General features: G+C 40.0%; 1 protein-coding gene across 1 annotated transcript in view; it reads right to left on the bottom strand.

The window, feature by feature from the left end:
• The window catches only part of LOC130913537 (proprotein convertase subtilisin/kexin type 5-like), a 305,474-nt gene that overhangs the window by 160,507 nt on the left and 120,061 nt on the right, over positions 1-24,906 (bottom strand). The window contains exon 9 of the mRNA XM_057832213.1: positions 15,452-15,552. Coding sequence (XP_057688196.1) covers positions 15,452-15,552 — 101 coding nt within the window. The remainder of the gene's footprint in view (positions 1-15,451; positions 15,553-24,906) is intronic.

Raw genomic sequence — 24,906 nt, 5'->3', positions numbered from 1 at the left:
CGTACAAATGCAATGCAATGCTTGAAGCATGAAGGTGGAAATACATAATACAAATACAAATAAATGTGCACAAACTCACCGGCAGTGTGTGTCTCTTACTGCAACGTGACCGTGAATTACCGCGACGCCGACCCGCTTATATGCACATCCACACCCCTTTCCCGATTGACAGTGGATTAACCCTTTCGGACAAGATCGTAGATGACGCACAATTTAAACACGCTTAACCTAGCGAACGCAGCAACAACTATGATCGGGGATTGCCACAAGTTAACTTTCGGTTAACGTCGCTAGCTTATACTGTACATTCCACAACAGTTGGCAGCTCTGCTTTGACAAAGTCATCAGTCATCTATCCAAAAATCACACTTACTTTTTGGCAAATCCTTGCTCATAAGCAGACCGGTTAAGGAAGCAGGCATCTTCGAAGTGTTTGCAGCAGATAACACTAATTGATGAGAGCGTGAAATTCATTCGCTTCGTGCGAACGAAAGATGTCCATTTACGTGCCCTGCTATCCTTTGGCCACTCATACAACTTTTCGTTTGAGTGAGAACAAAACACCCACACACCGCTGTGGCATCTTACCGAGAAGCAATGCAACAAACAATACTGTTCTATGGCGGATTTCCCTAGCACTTCTAGGTGTGACGTAATTTCCGAAGATTTCCGAGGAATGCCGAAGAAAAGCATTTTGTTGTCAAGGGCGTTGCTATGGTTTAAACAAAGAATCTGGAAGGGTTGCGTTAAAAAAAAAAAATAACGAAAATATGCTTATAACTGTTTAGCCATTGATATTATTCAAAAACATGGTTGGCCAACCTTACTTCACATTACTGTTTTAAATTCAGCATTCCAGTTCCCAGAAAAAAAGCCTCACAATGCACTGGTGGACAAGGTGGTCAACAACCGACGGCGAACGCGAACGGAAAAGGAAATTTTGCGCGCACAAAATGGAGGGGGAAAATAACAGAGGAGACATAGCTGCAGCTTGTTGATGTTCATTTATGTGTACCCCCCCTTCCCTCCCTCCCTCCTGCCGGCCTCTCTGATCTCACGTGAGATCCATTACAGGACAGGCAACCATGTGTCTCAACTCCTTTCATGTCACAAACCCGACATAAAAAAGGGGGAGAACCGGGAAGTGGGTCAAAGCCTTTCCTGGGATTCCCTTTCCATCTCCTTATGTCAGCCAGATGCTTCCAAGCCATCTGAGAGTGCCGGCTTCACTTGCCCTCAATGTCGGTTTCAGCCAACCATTGTGTTCCATGAGGATAAAGAGTTATTGCGTGACAGTTGAGACAAAAGGCCCGACACCTGAGGACACTGGGCCTCGCAACACCACACTTGGACAGGATTACAAATGTAGACATTTTACACAGTGTGGAGAAAAATGGTCTTTAGTAGTAAATTCGTTCAAATCAAGCCAGTCCTTTGTACACAATCAAACTTGGCAAATTAAAAGCAGTATTGGCTAAAAACAACACAGGTGCTCAGTTATCCCTCATGACAACACTGTGGAAAAAAAAGGGAAAAAAAGTATTGGACAACGGCAGTCTTGCTGTACCGCAAAAGTAAGTAGCATTGGAGATGCTGCTCTGTGAGTGGATTAACTCCCACATTGGTCAATAAAATAACTAGAAATTAGAAAAAATACATTATCTGAAAACAACAGTGTATTATAAAAGTGAGTACACCCCTCGCATCTCTGCAGATATTTAAGTACAGTGGGGAGAACAAGTATTTGATACACTGCCGATTTTGCTGGTTTTCCCACTTACAAAGCATGTAGAGGTCTATAATTTGTATCATAAGTTCTCTTCAACTGTGAGGGACGGAATCTAATACAAAAATCCAGAAAATCACATTGTATCATTTTTAAATAATAAATTTGTATTTAACTTCATGAAATAAGTATTTGATACATTACCAACTAGTAAATATTTCGGCTCTTAGTTCTTTTTTAAGAACCCCTCCTGTTCTCCACTCATTACCGGAAGTAACTGCACCTGTTTGAACTTGTTACCTGTATAAAAGACATCTGTTCACATGCTCAAAAAAACAAACTCCAATCTCTCCACAATGGCCAAGACCAAAGAGCTGTGTAAGGACATCAGGGATAAAATAATAGACCTGCACAAGGCCGGGATGGGCTACAGGAAAAAAAGCAAACAGCTTGGTGAGAAGGTAACAACTGTTGGAGTGATTATTAGAAAATGGAAGAAGTTCAAGTTGACGGTCAGTCTGCCTCATTCTGGGGCTCCATGCAAGATCTCACCTCATGGGGCATCACTGATCATGAGGAAGGTCCAGATCAGCCCAGAACTACACGGCAGGACCTGGTCAATGACCTGAAGAGAGCTGGAACCACAGTCTCGAAGAAAACCATCGGAAACACATTACGCCGTCATGGATTAAAATCCTACAGCGCACGCAAGGTCCCGCTGCTGAAGCCAGTGCATGTCCAGACACGTCTGAAGTTTGTCACTAACCATCTGGATTATCCAGAGGAGCAATGGGAGAAGGTCATGTGGTCAGATGAGACCAAAATTGAACTTTTTGGTCTAAACTCGGCTCGTCGTGTTTGGAGGAAAAAGAAGGATGAGTACAACCCCCAACACCACCATCCCAACTGTGAAACATGGAGGAGGAAACATTTTTCGGGGCTGCTTCTTTGCCAAGGGTACAGGACGACTGCACCGTATTGAGGGGAGGATGGCTGGGGCTATGTATCGCCAGATCTTGGCTGACAACCTCCTTCCTTCAGTGAGAGCCCTGAAGATGGGTCGTGGCTGGGTCTTCCAGCATGACAACGACTCAAAGCCAAGGCAACTAAAGAGTGGCTCCGTAAGAAGCATCTTAAGGTCCTGGAGTGGCCTAGCCAGTCATCAGATCTGAACCCGATAGAAAATGTATGGAGGGACCTGAAAGTCCGTGTTACCCGGCAGCAGCCCCAAAACCTGAATGCTCTGGAGAAGATCTGCATGGAGGAATGGGCGAAAATCCCTGCTGCAGTGTGTGCAAACCTTGTCAAGGACTACAGGAAACGTTTGGTATCTGTACTAGCAAACAAAGGTTTATGTACCAAATATTAAGTTCGATTTTTGTGATGTATCAAATACTTATTTCATGCAATTAAATGCAAATTTATTATTTAAAAATCATACGGGATTTTCTGTTGTTTTTTTTTTTTTAAATTAGATTCCGTCCCCCACAATTGAAGAGAACTTATGATACAAATTACACACGTCTACATGCTTTGCAAGTGGGAAAACCAGCAAAATCTGCAGTGTATCAAATACTTGTTCTCCCCACTGTATATATTTTCATGGGACAACGCTGACAAAATGACACTTTGACACAATAAAAAGTAGTCCGTGTGTAGCTTATGTAACAGAGTTCATTTATTTTCCCCTCAAAATAACTCAAAATATAGCCAATAATATCTAAACCCCTGGCAACAAAAGTGAGTACGCCTGTCGCAATATGCAATAATTCCATTTATCGCACGATAAATAAAAATGAAGGCGATTTATCGCCTCGCGTGCACGTGCGTGCGTGCGTGCGGCAGACGTGCTGTTAAAAGTTCGGATTCCTTGCTACCAACTACGCAAAATGCATCTTCGTTCCAGGTCTGGCAAAAAATAGCGCTGGAGCCAATCGTTCCCATTATATCTTATTGTTCAACGTATACCGGCCACATCAGTGCTCCGAATTGACTGCGGACCATCTCCGGCGTGCCGGTGTTGTTGACGTGTGGGCGCTCCCGTCAGGGGTGACATTTCACGCGGGGCGGCTATTTTTTGGCACAACACTGGATATTTAGAACAAAGTCCGCCGAAACATTGTTACCGACTGAGCTGCTACGAACAACCTCGCTTTGACAACGGACAGCTGAAAGGACATTGCGTGGCAAATTAAGAGCGCTGGGTTTCAAACTCGTCCTGTTTATGAAAGTCGATTGTCATATGTTGATGGTGTGCAGTAATGAGCAGACGTCAAGTGACGACTGTGGCGTTTGCTAACTTTTTTTAATGCGCGCACACTCTAGATATCATGAAATGGCAAACTAGATGTGCTACGTACCATGCCATTGGCTCCGTGAACCCAGAGTGATTATACATCGATATATTATAAGCCGCCATGACAGAGCATTAATGTATTGAATCAGATCGAAAATCATGGCCGCCGTATCGAAAATCGTACTGAACTGTGACTTAACTGTATCGTTGCATCCCTATGGAACACCATAGCAGAAGCTTTGAGGGGAAAAGTTTTCATTTGCCTAAATGCTTAAGTTATTAAGTGCAATTTTATTTTTTTCCTTGAAAAACACATTTTATTTATTCTGTGTTTCTGTGCGGTATTAATATTGTTGTCTTTTACTTAAGAGGCATGGTCTATTGTTTTTAATTGTGATTTCTTAAAAAGTATTTTGAATTTAAGAGTAAATACTTATCATTAAATGAGTGTACTGGATCTATTAATATATACTGTATTCTCACTGTGTTATTGTAAATTGGTTTTTAAAAAAAAAATGGGGGGAATAATATCGCATATCGCAGTAATTTATGAGATAAATTATCACACACAAAAATTTGTTATCACAATAGGCCTAAGTATACCCCTTGAAAACGACATCCCTAAATGTCCAAATTGAGTACTGCTTGTCATTTTCCCCTCTAAAATGTCACGTGACTCATAACAGGAGTGCTGTCAGCATTGCTGCAGAGATTGAAGAGGTTGGTGGGGAGGGGTCAGCCTGTTAGTCCTCAGACCATACGCCGCACTCGACATCAAATTGGTGTGCATGGCTGTCACCACAGGAGGAAGCCTCTTCTGAAGACGGTACACAAGAAAGCCATAGGACATGGTTCCTGTAATCCATGTGCTTTGTTGACATGTCTTCAGCAAACTGTTTGCGGGCTTTCCGCTGTGTGTCCGTCTTACAGTAAAACAAACAAACTGGCGCTGTCATAAATCGTCGTATTTCGAGCATGCCGTCCGATGTAGAAACAAATGGTGAGTTAGATTTTACGTCAGATGTCGAAAAGATCGTGTGTCGAAGCTATCGTATGTCGAGGTACCACTGTACATTGAAAACAGATTTTTTTTCTTTTCCCCCTAAAAAAATTAGCTACACTTCTACTTCGCGGATTTGCATTATCGTTGGGGGGGGGGGGGGGGGGTCCCTATTAACCACGAAAAACGAGGGATCACTGTATTATCAAAGAATATTTTAAGTATGTAGTCAACCAACTAAACACAAATACGTGATGTGAAGGCCAAATGAATCTGGACACATAAGATCAATATTAATGGGATGGTGGGGGCGGAGTAGCTGGCACTGAGTAATCGTAGCCCCATAAATGTTTTATTGTCATTAATTAAGAGTGGAATGGCATCGTTATCTAGGTCACAACAGCCTTCTCCTCATAAACAACCCAATACTAATTAAGGGAAGCATGCGCACCGACTGGCACAAAACCGCTGGCGGCAGCAGCGGCAGCAAATCTAAAGGTTTTAATGCGGCTTTCACGGGGCTCCCTCGTCGGGTAATTAAGCTTGAAAAAAATAGGATGCACTAAGACGTGTGGAGCCAAATAGAAAATCAATCATCCATATTCCACTGTTGCAGATTAGTGGTCCAACAAATAATCTGTTTCGGGTTCAAGCAGGTGCCATTATCACCCATTCATTAATGGTACAGGTCTTACAGCAAATGCTTAAAGAGGTAGGCGTGGCAGACCACATGGGCTTTGAAAATAAGCAATAATTTAGTTGTAAAATTGCATTCATTTTTGAAAATATTTCATTCATTAATCCCTAATTTATTGTTTAAAAATTTAATAAACTGAGAGAATCAACAGTTTATTTGATTCCGATTTGGTCCGTTAAAATTTAATTGAATACACTAAACAAGGATGAAGTATTTTATCATTGAAATTAAAGGTGTGTGAAATTTCCGATTCTTAGATTACTCGCGATTCGGCCGCTGAAGTTTTGAGAACGATTAACATCCATATTCCGATTATTTAAATATGCAAAGTAAAGCAGAACTAAAACACAGTCACTGCGGTCTTCGGGATGCAATGAGGAACGAACCGAGACTAAACATCCACATTCCACAACTCATGCCGCAAGATAAAAAAAAAACGCCGACAGCTGCTACAAACAACGTCCAGTTGCAACAAACTTCGCCTATGTTGCTACAAACTATGCACAAAAAATGTTACGGTAGATATCACATGTATATAGAACTCAGGGGTCGCGTTAACCGAATATTTTCCATCATTGACCGGTTTTTTTAAAACGGTGACGGAAAAAACTGAAGTTCATCCGTCATTTTGAAAGGTTGCAATTCACACCCCAGACCACAGGGTGGCGAGTGAGCATATTAATTAGCTATTGTCTCTCTTGATGCATGACGTCGTTAGCCTTACTCGGAAAAATGTCAAGGCAACTGAGCGTCCGAACTAAGGCTACGTTCATACTACAGGTCTTAATGCACGAATCCGATTTTTTGTGTTTTTCCGACTCGAGTGAGGCGTTAACTTGACGGTCTGAACGTGACAAGTCGCATAGAACGGGACCATTTCAAATCTGATCTGGGTCACATTCGTATGTGGTCTAAATCCGATCTGGGCCACATTTTTCCAGACTGTCGCGCCGGTCTGTACTGTCCAGTCCCACAAATCGGATTTAATGCAGCAATTACGTCATCAAAAAGCGAGAGACGGTACGGTAGCTACAGTAGTGATGCAGCTGTACGTTATTAGCGCCTAGCTTGCCTTGAACACGGCTTTTTAGGAAGGGCCGGACTTGACAACAGTCATAAAAAAATAAAAATAGGTTTGAGGATAAGCCTGAGAATGATCTGTTTTCTCTCTGCTCCATATAAGCAATATTTCAACATTGCTTACACGGCCAAGCGTCGGGGCAAACTGCCCGTATGTGTGTGTGACATGTACGAACAGTGCGTGCATGCTATCGATCCATATACTTTGAATATAAGCCTAAACGGGGATTATATATGCCTGTTATTTGTGTCCTCTTTTTAACAGCAACAAGCCTATGGCTACGTTCATACTACAGGTCTTAATGCACGAATCCGATTTTTTGTCATATCTGGTTTTTTAGCGTGCCCGTTCAGACTGCCTTTGTCCATTGAGACCATTCAAGTATTACGCATACGCCTGACATAAGTCCGACATGCGCTGAGCAAGACGACCCGCATGTGCAGAAGCATCAAAACAAATGACCATACAATCACACATGCTGGCTGTCATCCGTCATTCCAGGGATATCATGTTTTGCTTATTAAAAAGAGGACAGAAATAACAGGCATAAATAATCCCTGTACAGGTTTATATTCAAAGTATATGAATCGATAGCATGCACGCACTGTTCGTGCATGTCACACACACATACGAGCAGTTTGCCCCGACTCTCGGCCGTGTAAGCAATGTTGAAATATTGCTTATATGGAGCAGAGAGAAAACCGATCATTCTCAGGCTTATCCTCAAACCTTTCTTTTCTTTTTTTTTTTTTTTTTTTTTTTTAATGACTTGTCAAGTCCGACCCTTCCTAAAAAGCCGTGTTCAAGGCAAGCTAGGCGCTAATAAAGCACAGCTGCTTGATGTGTGATGGCGCGGTGTGGATTCTCTGTTACGCTTGTTCGGACAGAATATTAATTAAAGATGAATGAAAACTTAATACTATTGAATATGTCATTATTAACATTCTAAAAATGTAAGTGACGGGTAAAAATAGATTATGACCGGATTTTTATGACCCTGTCAGTCAAAATGACAAACAATGAAAAAGTCTAGCGCAACCTCTGATAGAACTACATGCAAAATGACAGACTCGCCGGTGTTAGTAAAGAGCCGCCATCTTATAGCAGGAGACTTCTCAGGAAGGCTCTGTTGTAAAGCTTATATCTCGAGCCCGAACCCGAACCCGAACCCGACCCGACCCGAATTTCGGGCCGGGTCAGGGAAAAAATGTCAATTATTTAAGTTCGGGTCGGGTCGGGCCGGATTTCTCTCTTGCTACATTTTTTAAAATAAATACCATATTCATATATTTATCCTAAAACGATGTATGGATGTTAAACTAAGGAATACTTGTTATAAAATAAATAATTTGGATAAAACAGAGAAGGCGTTGTGCATGCCTGCACACGTTAACGCCGTGGCCCCGCGCTTTTTAATCTTCCCCTCCCGCCCTGGCGCCCGCGACGAGACGGCATCCTTGTATTTCCATTTCGATAAGAAGCAGCAAGAAAAACAAACTAAAGACGGGGGAATTGAAAAGAAAAGCATGCACTGCAGACGGAGTGGGGTATGGAAAGGCTTCAAATTGATTGTTGAAGATGCTATACAGAAACCCGCGTCGGCTTCGCTGAATGTAAACGAATGTGGCGCTTTGCTCTCATATGAGAAACATATTTAACAAACTTTTCCAGCGTTATTTTGTTGTGTAAATGCATTTATAATGATCATAAAACTATGCAGACGATTTAAACATTAAGAATATGTCAATTCCACTATCCGCTTGATAGAACAGACACAAAAATATAAAAGATATAACTGATTATTGAATATTCATCTTACAGTCTTGTTAAACTGGGAGAATTCGTTACAAAAGAAAGGCTTTAATTTGTTATCATTATGCACAGGGATCGAAACAAATGTGATCACATTTGGGGGTATTGTGCATCAATAATCGACTTACAATCCAATCGTAGCCTCTGAATCGTAATCGAATCGTGAGGTGCCCAAAGATTCACACCTCGAATTGAAATGAATATTTTACATGAAGCACAAACATACAAGAATACCAAAGCCTTTTTACTGGGTGCAAAAATCACAAAATCAAGCATTGAGCAACAATCAAAATAAAAAAGGACAAATTATTATTACTAAAATTAACTTTTGAAGAAGCCAAATTTATTCCTATCCCGTCCTGTATGCTAGCGCATTTTGTACTATTTTCCGAATGAACTTCAATTCCTAATGTCTACATAGTCTACTTACTTGGATTGTAATTCTTGCAAAAAACAGACACAAACAAAGGCTAAAATACTTTCATCTCACAATATACAGTGGGGCAAATAAGTATTTAGTCAACCACCAATTGTGCAAGTTCTCCTACTTGAAAAGATTCGAGAAGCCTGTAATTGTCAGCATGGGTAAACCTCAACCATGAAAGACAATGTGGGGAAAAAACAGAAAACCGCATTGTTTGATTTTTAAAGAATTTGTTTCCAAATTAGAGTGGGAAATAAGTATTTGGTCACCTACAAACAAGCAAGATTTCTGGCTGTCAAATAGGTCTAACTTCTAACGAGGTCTAAGGAGAATCCACTCGTTACCTGTATTCATGGCACCTGTTTTTAACTCATTATTGGTATAAAAGACACCTGTCCACAACTTCAGTCAGTCACACTCCAAACTCCACTATGGCCAAGACCAAAGACAAAGACCAGAGACAAAATTGTAGACCTGCACCAAGCTAGGAAGAATGAATATGCCATAGGTAAAACGCTTGGTGTAAAGAAATCAACTGTGGGAGCAATTATTAGAAAATGGAAGACATACAAAACCACTGATAATCTCCCTCGATCTGAGGCTCCATGCAAGATCTCACCCCGTGGCGTCAAAATGATAACAAAAACGGTGAACAAAAATCCCACAACCACACGGGGTTATCTAGTGAATGACCTACAGAGAGCTGGGACCACAGTAACAAAGGCTACTATCAGTAACACAATGCGTCGCCAGGGACTCAAATCCTGCACTGCCAGACGTGTCCCCCTGCTGAAGCCAGTACACGTCCAGGCCCGTCTGGGGTTCCCTAGAGAGCGTTTGAAAGATCCAGAAGAGGACTGGGAGAATGTGTTATGGTCAGATGAAAACAAAATAGAAATTTTTGGTAGAAACACAGGTTCTCGTGTTTGGAGGAGAAAGAATACTCAATTGCATCCGAAGAACACTATACCCACTGTGATGCATGGGGGTGGAAACATCATGCTTTGGAGCTGTTTTTCTGCAAAGGGACCAACACGACTGATCTGTGTAAAGGAAAGAATGAATGGGGCCATGTATCGAGAGATTTTGAGTGAAAATCTCCTTCCATCAGCAAGGGCATTGAAGATGAGACGTGGCTGGGTCTATCAGCATGACAATGATCCCAAACACACAGCCAGGGCAACAAAGGAGTGGCTTCGTAAGAAGCATTTCAAGGTCCTGGAGTGGCCAGATCTCAACCCCATAAAAAATCTGTGGAGGGAGTTGAAAGTCCGTTTTGCCCAACGACAGCCCCAAAACATCACTGCTCTAGAGGAGATCTGCATGGAGGAATGGGCCAAAATACCAGCAACAGTGTGTAAAAAGCTTGTGAAGAGTTACAGAAAACGTTTGGCCTCTGTTATTGCCAACAAAGGGTACATAACAAAGTATTGAGATGAACTTTTGGTATTGACCAAATACTTATTTTCCACCATAATTTGCAAATAAATTCTTTGAAAATCAAACAATGTGATTTTCTGGGGTTTCTTTTCCACATTCTGTCTCTCATGGTTGAGGTTAACCCATGTTGACAATTACAGGCCTCTCTAATATTTTCAAGTGGGAGAACTTGCACAATTACTGGTTGACTAAATACTTATTTGCCCCACTGTATACAAGCATGTTTTGCAGACAAAGATCCTGAAAACCCAAATCATAGCCTGCTGAGTTTGTAGTGCTGCAACGATAAATCGATTAACTAGAATAATTCAATTAGAAAAAAAGCTTAGAATCAAATTTTACTACTTCGAGTCTTCATTTTATTAGAGTGGTGTTGCAATGGTTTGTTTTGAAAGTTTGCATTTAGTTTTTTTTTTTTTGCTGCTCCCTGTTAAAACCAACATAAGGCAAGTTTTTGTTTCCGCAAACGTGTTTTTTCATGCATTCGTAGTTTAGCTTAGGTATATTTAGCCGTTTTTTGTGGGAATATGTGTTGGAACAATTTGTTAAGAGCATCGCAGAAACAAAAAAGTTAGCATTTTATAGCATTTAAGCTAGCGGAGAGTTGCTATGCAAGTTAGACAATTATTCTCTTGTACTTAGATCCTCGTTTATTTTTGTAATTCATTTTTAAATGAAAGTGCAATTCTGCAGTTTGAAGAATTTTATTTTGTATTAGCATTTAATGGTCTTTTGAAAGTGCAGTCTTAGCAAGACTTTTATATTGCCTAAAATTTATTCTGCAACGCATTTAATGTTCCTAAACAGATTACTCGATTATTCGAACTAACTAGGTGATAGATTAATCGACTACAAAAATAATCAATAGCTGGAGCCCTATTAGTTTGTCCAACTTTGCGTGCGTCACTTTTTTCTTCATCTTCATTCAAGCATTTGATGTTTCCTTGCCTGCGTGTGCATTCAAGTTTTTCAATTAAAATTTGTAAGAAATCATTTTTAAAAAAGAAGGGAGGAAGAAGAAAGAAATCCGGGCAGAGAGTCAGCGTATAAATCTTGTTGAGGAAACAGGCTTATGTGCCCGGCCATGCCAGGAAAAGCCGGAATATTTTCTACCTCTGGGGATTAAAAGTGGATTATCCGGGTTAAATGAAGTGACCTCGCCTAACTGAATGAGCTTGGCACGTGACAACGGGCGCCTTGGTCGTCTACGCCCGGCTTTCTTAATTCATAATTTGCATTGGTTTCCAAAGTACTGCATTGTAGAACTGTGAAAAACACAGCCGCATTAAAATGAATAAAATTGGAATGGTAAAAAAAATAAAGAGGGAGAATGAGTCCCCGTAATTCTCCATTGTAAGGAGTAGAGGTGGGTAGAGTAGCCAAAAATTTTAGTCAAGTAAGAGTAGCATTACTTCAAAATAAGATTACTCAAGTAAAAATGGTCATCTCAAAAATTGACTCAAGTACAAGTAAAAAAGTATTTGGTGAAAAGTAGAGATGCACGATAATATCGGTCACCGATAATTATCGGCCGATAATGGCAATTATGACGTCACACAGATAATCCAGATAAAACGAAATTCAACCGATAATGCAATCCGATAATTATATACTTGATTTAGCCTCCAAATGTGCGCAATCAAGTTTTGTCCAATTCTGTTAGTTTTAAGGAGGTGTTTTTGCAGTGTAGTAATGTGATATATGTTAGGAATGGCTTACTTTTAAAGGCATTTTTGTGCCACTTGGGTGTTTACTCTCTAAGTAATTGTTGCCAAAAGCTTACCATTACACAATGTCATTGCCATTGTTTAGATGTTGGAATTTACTACTTGTTCACATTTGATGTGGAAATAAATAGCACTAAATTACATTTTTGTACAGTAACATTTGATCTTTGTATACTTTAAAATTTTACATACATAATTGAATAGAATTATCGGCGTGACATTATCGGTTATCGGGTGGAAGGGGCAGGAAATTATCGGTTATCGATATCGAATGAAAAATGTATTATCATGCATCACTAGTGAAAAGAATACTTAAGTAATGAGTAACATTGTGAGTAACTGCTTCAGATGTTTGATATTTTTTATATCTATATGAACAGTTATTATTATACTGTACTATAACATATTACATAGCCACATTATGCCAAAGAAATACAACAACAAAAAAACAAATTTCGGAGAGAAAAAAATTCTACAGAAATTAAGCATTATTCATCCAAAGAGCTAGAGTGCCTTCTAGTGGAGAAAACATATTTCCTATTACGAAACTAACAGGATCAAATCTCCGGTTTTCCGTGGTCATTCCGTGCCAAATAAAAACTGAGAAATTTAGAATCCGCGCTTTCGAGTCATGTTGACGGTTATGTCAAATACAAAATTTTTTACGGTGCTTTAAAGACGCTAAGTGATTGAATATTGAACAGCGAATAAGGGCGCTTTCATTTTAGACCAGGGGTGGGCAAACCGGTCCTCGAGGGCCGCAGTGGGTCCTGGTCTTTGTTCCAACTGACCCAGCACAGATAGTATAACCAATGAGGTTTCAGCAGGAATGAGAAGCACCGGACTGCAATCGACTGATTGCACTTGTAAAACAGCAGATTGGTGAAAATGTGTCCTCTTAATGGGTTGCAACAAAAACCCGCACCCACTGCGGCCCTTTGTGGAATAGTTTGCCCACCCCTGTTTTAGACCAAGAGGACCACGGTCCGGTTGGGGAGCTACCTCGAAACAACACTTGCAAATACCTTGTTGAAAAGGTTCAACATTCACACTGCGCCAGCCGAACTTTCCGAGTAGCATCATGTAGAAGAATGGTGCACTCATTGATTGGACAAATAGAAGAGGAAATGCAGCGTCACAGCGGGACGCTGTAATATAACAAAAATTAAGATGTCGCACGTCCAGCGGCAGGGTCGCTCCTTACCGTTTCTATACCGAGCGAACTGGAGTATATAAAAAAAAATCATAAGGGAAAACTAAATCACAAAAAGGAACCGTGTGTTGCCCCAGGTCAATCGCTCTCACTTTCTTGACTTTTTGGACTGTCAAATCAGGAGAGCGAGACTCACAAAACGGCCCTTCTGAGAGGCTCCACATGTCTCGGCCAGTCATTCACACATGGTAGTTTCAGCAACAGCATGCAAAACACAACCGCCACATTAGAATGCGATTCGGTGTATCAACTGCAACTGCTTAGCGCACAACAGCATTTGGCCATGATTAATCGTCTGTCATCTTGCCATTGTTGATTCTGAATAACGTGCGCGCTGTACTTCCGCTTCCAAGGATGCCCTGCGTGTAGCGTCATATAAAGTAGCAAAAGCGCACCCTGCTCTGGTTGCATTCACAAGCGAAGCAGGGTGGGCTTAAGGCGGACCGAGACCCATGACTTTTTAAGCTGACCAGAGTTTGTTTGTTTGTTCCGAACAAAAGTTCGGATGCACGTTCACATTTACAAAAGGATGCGGACTATCTGAGAAAAAGAACTCTGGTCCTTTTAAAATGGAACAAACAGTGCTAGTGTGAAAGCGCCTAAGTCTCTTGTATTCACTTGACTGTTTTTCTTGCTGAGGAGACATTTGATTCAACAGAGTGAGGGCATCACCAAAGTATGTGTTCAATATGTTCATACTATAGACCCTACCCACCGACGTCACAAAATCACGTGCTCGCTGTATGGTTCCGCCCCCTTGTCCGTCATTTTGTGTCTGTATTATCAATGGTCTCAATTGATCGAGCAATTTATAATGCATTTCATGGAAGACCCGGTGCTTTCGGATGCCGTAAACTCAATTGATGTGTTGCATAAAAGGCGTTATGTGGAAAAGCTTCAGTTTATCCATTCGCCAGATCCATATTTGATGCCTAAATCGATGTTTTTCGACCCGCTGTCTCCGCCGTATTTGCCTGACATCTGCTAGCTACCCTGATATGTACAACTATCTTGTCCACACAAAATCAGCCTATTCTCACGAAAGTTTGAAAAACTTTAAGAGCTTGGAGGCTTATAAATACTTCGTTGCTGGTTGGGTGAAACAGGTCCTCGTCCACGAAAATTCGGCAGGAATCTATCTTGTGCTTGGAAAGGTGAGTTAAGAAATTTTCAATTCAAAATCTTTTGTTATTGCTAACATCCACTGTCAAGTCTAATGTATTTCATGTCGTTTGTCAATGGAGTTAGGGCTTTTAATGTTTATATGGTTTAACGATAGCACTCTCACGACATACATACGTGTATGTTGTCGGCGATTAGCCTAGCAATGATCTTAATTGTGGTTGTCAGCCCAAAACCCTCTAAATATATATTAAATGCATCTTACCAGATATAAAATGACTACTACATAATCGGTGGTAATCGTTTGGAGCCCAGTTTTCTCGTCAAATTGCAGCAGCCCATCTCGCTCTCTTCTCTCCGGGTCTCTCGGAATCCGGTAGAACTTCAAGTCTCTCCGTCTTCTCCGTCTATCTTCTCTGTTACTGCAACCGACCGCCACACACGCCTTCACCATTTTGATTATTAATGTTAACGAGCAGAAAAACACGTCGTAAATAGGAGGAATGTACGTAGCCGTAACAGGTAAACATGATGTGTTGACGGACAATTGGGCGGCACCAGTCAGGAGGAAGGAGTTGTGACGTCACGTAGGTAGGGTCTATACTATAATCTCAATTTTAGGAAGAAAGTATATTTTCTTCCTGCCTTCACATCAATTTTGCCAGGTTCTTTCCTGCCTTTTGCAAAGGATAAAGCGAGCATGAGGGGTCACTTGCCAAACATACTGAATTGTAGATGTCAAGTGGGCTCAAACTTAGTTTTAAATTTGAATAGATTATTCTACTTGAATGCCGGTGCAATCCAATGCAAGACCTCTCAGTATGGGTATTTCCCCCTCTTTAAAAAGTCATTAGAAGGTAAGACAATTGTAAAAGGAAATGAAAGGGAAGGAATGCGGTTCAGTTGCTCTTACTTTGCTTCCAGAGCCAGAGCGATGATAGCGGCGGCCATGGGAGCTGAGGCTGATGTCCCAGTGTGACTGTCTGTGCAGCGATGCCTCAGGTCAGTTGTGATCTGCATGGTGAGAAAGACAATAAAGTTTGGCCCCAGAGCTTTAATAATTGACAATTTAAATAATAAACACTTCTCTGAGGATGATTCATGTATTAGTCATTTAAATGGTAATTGCTGTTTTTGTATAGCTGGCTGTATATATAATTAAAACTATCAGTTTTTAATTGGTGGCCAGCCAATTACTGACCCTGGGACGCTAGTTGTCCGCAGCCGCTCTACACACAAATCCTCCAAAGAATTCAAAGACCAACTCATTGGCAAGGATGCAAATAAATAAGGCGCGAGTAGAAATGCCAACCTAAAATATTCAAGTGCACAGCAGATTTCCTCTATAACTTCTCATTTGCGTACCAAAAATATTGAGTGACAGTCATTTGGATTGGTACGAGGGCCAAAATCCAACTAAGTCAGGGGTCAGCAACCCAAAATGTTGAAAGAGCTACATTGGACCAAAAAACAAAACACAAATATATCTGGAGCCCCAAACAATTAAAAAACGTATAATTAAGGCAACACATGGTGTATGTATCTACATTAGCTCATCGACTTCCCCGTCAGTTGACAAGATAGCTCCAACAGACATTGCTCCACGCCTTCCCGTAGGGGGGCAGACCCAAGCAGAAGTTGAGTTGGCTTTCACTGTTATCAACTCAAACACATGCTGCGTTCTAACACCGGATTTAAGTGGAAACAGAACTACTGTTTTACTGCATACAATTAGGCAGGAGTGTTTCAAGAGTGATTTGGCCGAGGATTCAAGGTAATTATTATATTTTTTGCACCATGCGATGTATGCACTTTGAAACGTTGTGAATACAATGAAATGAATGGAAAAAAATTACCCTAACTTCAGCTTGAAATATTTATGTAAAATGAATGATAACTTCCCGTTGTTTTTGCTTTTAAGTTACCAAGAGTCTAGGGTGTGTTACATTCATATCTATAGAAATTCTGCAATTTAAGCATTTATTTTAGGGCTGTCGAACGATTACATTTTTTAATCGAGTTAATTACAGCTTAAAGATGAATTAATCGTAATTAATCGCAATTAATCGCAATTCAAACCATCTATAAAATATGCCATATTTTTCTGTAATTTATTGTTGGAATGGAAAGATAAGACACAAGATGGATATATGCATTCAACATACGGTACATAAGGACTGTATTTGTTTATCATAACAATAAATCAACAAGATGGCATTAACATTATTACATTCTGTTAAAGCGATCCATGGATAGAAAGACTTGTAGTTCTTAAAATATAAATGTTAGTACAAGTTATAGAAATTTTATATTAAAACCCCTCTTAATGTTTTCGTTTTAATAAAATTTGTAAAAATTTCAATCAAAAAATAAACTAGTAGCCCGCCATTGTTGATGTCAATAATTGTTTGCACAATGCTCATGGGTGCTGAAGCCTATAAAATCAGTCACACCCAAGCGCCAGCAGAGGGCGGCAAAACTCTATAAAACACAATTAACATGTGGGCAATTCACTGTACAGTCATTTAAATCTGTCTGAGCGGGGCGTGTGCGTTAATTGCGTCAAATATTTTAACCGCCCGTTAACGCGATAATTTTGACAGCTCTAATTTATTTACAAGAATTTTGAACTTAAAAAACTCTTTGTTTCTTAACGGCTGATTGTTTGGAGTACACAATACTGCAACGTTCGCTTGAAATATTTACGTAAAATGAACGACAACCGCCCGTTTTATGGTTTTAACTAAGAATCTAAACTTTTACGTTTATATCTGTAGAAATTGCCGCAATTTAATCGACACCAAATTAAAAGTAGTCAAAATATTAGAACTGGTCACATTACAATGATGTGTTCACATATTAAAACAAATTGAAAATGGATTTTTAAGTGCCCTCACATGAGCAGTACAAATCCCTATTAGTCGTTCAAAGGCTCCCAAATCATTTCCCGGACAAATTCCACTATTCTATCTATATTACCTTGCCAACACAATTAACATTACTATTTATTAAAACTTCTTCATAAGGTCGAAAAGTCACAAAATAAAGCGACATTATCTCTGCGTTTGCTGCTCATCTGCTTGCATTGCAACAACAGATGAGTCCCAAACAACCGCAGTTACTCATCTGACAACCACACCTAAAGTGTTGACTTCACCCCCCACTCAGAGGGACCAAGCAATGCTCTAACTTGCTTAAATGTCCAAGTAATGGATCCCACCAACAAAAAAAGAATTGCTTCTATTGACAGGCAAATTTGACCATTCAAACTACAAAAACAATAATATAAACTATTAGATAAAAGTTCCAAACATGTAACAGTACTGTACTGTTTACAGTACTTCCTCTTCTGCTTTTTCCGGGAGTGTTGCAGAGTATACAACTTATATATTTTTGTTTCTTTTGGGAATGCCATTATATTTCTGGATTATTTAGGTATTTTTAAACCCTTAATCTTTTAAAAATTACCTATCCTTTGAGGGCCTTTCGGGTTTTGTAAAGGGCTATATAAATAAATTTGATTGATTGATTGATTGATTGATTGATTGATTGCCTCTTCACCCAATTCCTCTGAAAAATGGCGCGATCAGCCCGATTTCCGATCACGTGATCGGATCGGGACATCCCTGCAGTAGTATTTCGTATGTTTTGTTTTGTTATGAAGTAAATTAGAGATAGATTGATATTTGTAATTTTTAAAATCCAACCGACCGATATGAAAAATGTCAATCTCAAACTAGGGACAGGGATGAGGGATTGTGCCATTTTTCAGAAGATCGGAATCGGGTGAAAAGGACTGGGTTCTAAATTTAAGGAGAAAAAATATATATGTATATTTACCGTAATTTTCGCACCATAAGGCACACCTGACCTGACTATAAGCCGCCACCCACCAAATTTGGCACGAAAACAGCATTTGTTCAAACATAAGACGCACTGGACTATAAACCGCAACTGTCCTCATTATATTATGGGGTATTTATATCAAAAGATATTAAATGGCAACACTTAATTTGACAGCTGCATCATACAACTGTCATATGACCAAAAGAACCACCATGATTGCTTCAAGACACTTCATTTGGCCATCACTGCTCCCTTGGGGGAGACAGTCAACTTCTGTTGCCATCTGCTCTCAACACTATTGTTGTCCAACATGCCTCCTAGCATGCATTGCAGCGCTACAGATGTAAATAACAATCAAAATTCATGTTTTGTGCTAATTTTCTTCAGTTACTGTTCCAATTGTTTCATTAATTGCCAGTTATGGTATTTGGTAACACTTTATTTTACAGTGGCGCCATAAGACTGTCATTAAACAATCATGATTATTACATGACAAGTCATGAGTATTAACCCTTTAACACCGAACGTGTCGGCAGCGACGCGTTTACGCATATCGTCTTTGAAGCTTCGTCACGCTGTAATTACATCGCCCACGCGCTGCTGATTGGTCTCGTTTGAAAGTGCGTAAGTTGATGTCCACACCAGTTTTTATTTGAAGTCAATCGGCCTAGAAAAACAGGAGATAATGTCATTTGAGTTTTATAGTTTTATTGCACTCATAAATATGCATTAAAACGCTGCATGGACCATGTATCCATCTCCATATTTCCATCATTTCTTGTCCTTTTTCAAAACCGAACACAGCACAAAAGACTACTTATCCCAAGAGTCGTTGTGATGTCAGGAAGGACGAACCGAATGTGATCATTTTTAATAAATTTCCGAGCGAGGCGCCAACTATTGAAAGGGAGGCATGCGAAGCAAGCAACGGCCGGTGTTGTGCCGAAAAATGCACAACACCGGTTGGTTTGAGCAAGCGACTTTGAAACGTGCAGAATGAATCTAAAACTACATTTAGCACAAGCTAATGCATTATTTCATTAACTTAAGGAAGAAGATGAGTTGTATTTGTCGTTGTTTTCCTCTGATGAATCGACGTCTCGGCGAGTAGAAGAGACAGTAGAGCGTAAACGGCGAAAGAGTAGGCTGTGTGACGTTGTGTGTGACGCAGCTCCGTGACCTGTTCAAGAAGAAGCTTTATTCAGTGCGCAAAAAACAAAACAAAAACAAAACTTTATTGGGTCGCATGCCTGAAAAATTTGAATTGAACTACTTGTCAATATTTTTTTTTTAAATACTTTTTTTCAATGTTATATATATTTTTTCTTCACTATAATCTTTTCCATTTTTATGTAGATGTGTGTTCAAGAAGCTTGATTGCATGTCCGTATATACTTTTGATAAGGTGATGGGTACAACACCTAACTTCACAAAGCGATATCTTCCAAACCCTTTTTGTGTTAGATGATATATATAAAAAAAAAAAATTCACTATTTTGCACAATATATAACCTGTTTTGACCATAGTATGTGTAAAGGCAAAAAAACGCCTATGACCATACCTGCTGTTTGTGTTGAATTGTCAAACATAAAACTATTCAATCTTATTTTTTTCTACTGAATGTTAATCCTAACAAGTTGAATAAATATTATCAAGCTTCAAAATGGTTGGTCGAGCATGTTTGGTTGTCAGTGGGACGTCAACATTACAAATTTTGAAAAAAGATTTTGGGATTTTTTTGTCTTTTGGGGTCCAAAATGTGGTTTAAAATTGGTTAGTGAAGAAAACAACAGTTTGGACATGAAGTTCAAGGTGTCCTGAAAAAACCATTTTTTCTTTGAAATATAAAGGCAACATCAAATGCATGCAAATTCGGCCAAAATAGGCTTAGGTGTTAAAGGGTTAATGAATGCTTATAACAGATGTCATTTAGTGTTATCCGGCAAATTGTCTCAATTTGAATGGATGTAAAAGATCCGAGCTGGTTATAAATGGAGTTACTGACATAATTTTCCCGACACTTAATGATAGTGTCATATCATAATTATGACGGTCTTATGACATCGCTGTCAAATTAAGTGTTAGTGTAAAGCGCTTTGAGCGCCTTGAAAGGTGGAAAAGCGCTATATAAGTATAACACCATTTACCATTTACATATTAACACAAATATGTCAACAAATAAGATGCATTGGACTATAAGCTGAAGGACTCAAAATGGAGGAAAAAGTAGTAGCTTATAGTCCGAAAATTACGGTATGTTTTTCTGCTTCATGCTCGTACAGCCTCACTCTCCGTCCTGCTGCTTTACTTCGTCAGCAGTGCACTGCAAGTTTTGCTTATTAAAGTTAACAATGATTGACAGGCATTAAAGCTTTGATCTTGCCAGAGACGCTTGGAAGCGCTACCTTCAAAGGTGGCGAATATGTCAAACATTGTTTAGCTTGTCGAAAACTAGTGTGCGGGGGCAACTCATTGTGTTTGTGAGCGGATTTGAATGGACTCACTCAATCAAGCTTCTGATAAAGACAAGCATTTTTCTACGTTATTCTTGTTGAAAAATAATTCGCATTATGAAGGTGGCACGGTTGTACAGTAACACGTTTAAAACGTTTTTTGAGGAGAGGAACAATACTTCTTTTCCGGAGAGCTACTGATATACCTTATATTTATTTTTATTAGCGATGTTTCTGAGTCTGAGTCTTCTTCTGAAGCTATTATTTTTTTTATTTGTGTGATTCAATAAACACGCTTCAGGCATTTCAATGAAGTTCAGTGTTTGCATTATTTAATATTTTTACACTTTTACTGCAAATGAATATCGGCTCCAAAAATCGGTTATCGGCCCCTCTAACTATTATTAACCGGTATCGAAAACTCATATCGGTCCATCTCTAAAGTAAATTTTAATCAAGAGGTGCTTAATTATGAAGCAGTACATGGCACAACTGAATGATGTCACTGTATACACAGTATTGTGAGTTATTCTTGTATTGTATTGATGGCTTCTATAATTGCAACTAGGGCTGCAGCTATCGAATATTTTAGTAATCGAGTAATCGACTGAAAATCCTATCGATTAATCGAGTAATCGGATAAAACTTTTTTTAGGTAAAGAGCAATTATAACTAGGCCTGCAAGCAGGACTGAACGGGCCCTCGCAATCTAGCGCAACTCGGACGTCACGCAACTCGGACTGTGTGCAGGTCAGACTGGTGGCAGATCCTCCTCTCTAATTATCTCATTAGAACCTAACATGCTCGAAAGTCGCCTATTTACATTCCCACACCCAAGAGATAAAAACCCCTATTGGAGAGAGTACTACAAAAAAGGAGCCACTACTGAGCTGTGCAGCCAAGCCCTTATTCAAAACCCAAAATTAATCTTCTAACTCGGCCAATTCGACCAAGTGTGCCAAATACTGTGGCTCTATAAGCTGCCTGAGTCTCTGAAAAAAAATATTTCCTTTAAATGGCGAACAAAGGGTCATCACGGCAACAGACAGAGACACGTGGACATGGGCCGTAAATAAGTATTTTAATAGGTCTTGAAACTACAATGACCAACCTGAAAAGAACTGAACATGTATTGGAAAAACGAGTGACTTTCTATTGCCACTAGTTGGCGCTGTAGGTTTGATGCAAATGACCCCTACAAGGCCCTTCAGGGTATGACTCTCAACAAGCACGGGAAGTTTGCCGCAGATATGTTGTATATCTGCCGAGTTATGACTGTTCAAAATTTTTGGAGAGAAAAATTATTGACAGTCATTTTCACTTTCCTGTTTGGACCCCTCCGCTTCAACGAAACTTCAATATTTTTCATCAGGCACCTGAAGACAGGTCTTAAGGCTTCCCTTATGCAGGTTTGAGGTCGATTAATTTTTTCCCTTGGAGGAGGAGTGTGTCACCGTAAAAAAGGGCAATTCCTGTTCCCACTAGGAGGCGCCAGGCACAAATGGTAAATTTTCAATCCAGTCGTGCTCAGGCTGGTATACCTCACACACATGGCAGATTTAAAATAGATTGAACGTTGTATGAGGGAGTTATCAGTCATTTTCCGAATTCGGTGTTTTGGCGAAAAAATGGCCGACTTTGGCACCCCGCCCAGGTCAGGCCCGTGAATGAAAACACACCATTTTGATAACTTAAGATTTCATATGCCTCATGAACAGTCTCGCCAATTTTGAGAATGATCAAACTAATTCCCTAGGTGCCAAGGTGTAAAATGTGCACACTGTAAATCGATAAAAAATTCACATTCAATCCAAAATACCCGATTTCCTGTTGGGTTTGGAATACGCATGCAAGAGACTTTTTGGAGCAGTTTTGTACAAGGTATTGACTCTCCGAATTTCATCCATCTACGTTGAAAAAACCTAAATGGAGAGGCCTTTTTGAAAATTTCAAGGGGGCGCCACTGAGCCATTTTGTTACATTTTTTCGTAACGTTGCAAGATTATTGAACGTTATGCAAAGCCGCATGTATGTCGAAATTTTTGTGAGTTTTCGTGCATGTTCAAGCCTCCAAATGTAAACTCCTACTGTGAACCGATAAAAATTTCACATTTGATCCAAAATACCCGATTTCCTGTTGGATTTGGAAAATGGGTGCAAGAGACTTTTTGGAGCAGTTTTGCACAAGGTATCAACTCCCCAAATTTCCTCACTCTATGTTGGAAAAACCCAATAGGAAAGGCCTTTTTTAAAACTTCTTTCTGTCGCCACTAGTTGGCACTGTAGAGTTGATGCAAATGACCCCTACACGAACCTTCAGGGTATGACTCTCAACAAACACGGGAAGTTTGGCGCAGATATGTTGTATATCTGCCGAGTTATGACTGTTCAAAGTTTTTGGCGAGACAAATTGTTGACGGTCATTTTCACTTCCAGTTTGTACCTCTCCGCTTCTACAAAACCTCAATATTTTTCATTAGGCACCTGAACACATGTCTTGAGGCTCCCCTGAAACAGGTTTGAGGTCAATAGATTTTTTTCCCTTGGAGGAGGAGCCTGTCTCGTAAAGAAGGCCATTTCCTGTTCCCACTAGGGGGCGCCAAGCCTAATGGGTAAAATTTAAATGCAGTCGTGTTCAGGCTGGGATATCTCATATACTTGCTAGAAATGAAAAAGATTGAACGTTGTATCACGGAGTTTTTAATCATTTTCTGAATTTGGTGTTTTGCCCAAAAATGGCCAACTTTGGGACTACGCCCAGGCCAGACCCTTGGATGAAAACTCACCATTTTGAAAACTTAAGATCTCATAGGTCTCCTGTATAGTCTGACCAATTTTGAAGACGATCCAACTATTTTCTTCAGCGACAAGGTCTCAAATGTAAATCGATAAAATTTCGCATTTGATCCAAAATTTCCGACTTCCTGTTGGATTTGGAATATAGGTGCAAGAGACTTTTTGGAGCAGTTTTACGCAATGTATCGACTCACCAAATTTCATCATTCTACGTTGAAAAAACCTAATAGGAAAGGCCTTTTTGAAAATTTCAAGGGGGCGCCACTGAGCGATTTTGTTAATTTTTTTTGTAGATTATCAAAATTTACGCAAAGTTGCATGTATGTGCAAATTTTGGTGAGTTTTCGTGCATGTTCAGGCCTCCAAACGTAAACTCCAACTGTGAACCGAAAAAATTTCACATTTGATCCAAAATATCCGATTTCCTGTCGGATTTGGAATATGGGTGCAAGAGGCTTTTTTGAACAGTTAGGCATAAGGTATCTACTCCCCAAATTTCATTGCTCTACGTTGAAAACCTGAGAGGAGAGGCCTTTTTGAAAATTTTAAGGGTCAAGGGGGCGCCACTGAGCCATTTTTTGAAATTTTTTCAAAACGACGCAAGATTATCAAATTTTACGCGAATCTGCACGTATGTGCAAATTTTGGTGACTTTTCGTGCATGTTCAGGCCTCCAAATTGGCCATTTTCATTTGCCATGAAGAAAGAATAATAATAACTAGGCCTGCAAGCAGGACTGAACGGGCCCTCGCAATCTAGCGCAACTCGGACGTCACGCAACTCGGACTGTGTGCAGGTCAGGGTGGTGGCAGATCCTCCTCTCTAATCATCTCATTAGAACCTAACATGCTCGAAAGTCGCCTATTTACATTCCCACACCCAAGAGATAAAAACCCCTATTGGAGAGAGTACTACAAAAAAGGAGCCACTACTGAGCTGTGCAGCCAAGCCCTTATTCAAAACCTAAATTAATCTTCTAACTGGGCCAATTCGACCAAGTGTGCCAACTATTGTGGCTCTATAAGCTCCCTGAGTCTCTGAAAAAAAATATTTCCTTTAAATGGCGAACAAAGGGTCGTCACGGCAACAGACAGAGACACGTGGACATGGGCCGTAAAAAAGTATTTTAATAGGTCTTGAAACTACAATGACCAACATGAAAAGAACTGGACATGTTTTGGAAAAACGAGTGACTTTATATCGCCACTAGTTGGCGCTGTCGGGTTGATGCAAATGACCCCTACAAGGCCCTTCAGGGTATGACTCTCAACA

Source organism: Corythoichthys intestinalis, chromosome 3, assembly GCF_030265065.1.
Source record: "Corythoichthys intestinalis isolate RoL2023-P3 chromosome 3, ASM3026506v1, whole genome shotgun sequence".
NCBI classification, from domain to species: domain Eukaryota; kingdom Metazoa; phylum Chordata; class Actinopteri; order Syngnathiformes; family Syngnathidae; genus Corythoichthys; species Corythoichthys intestinalis.
Note: the sequence above shows the minus strand (reverse complement) of the source record. Positions and strands in the feature narration are given on the sequence as shown.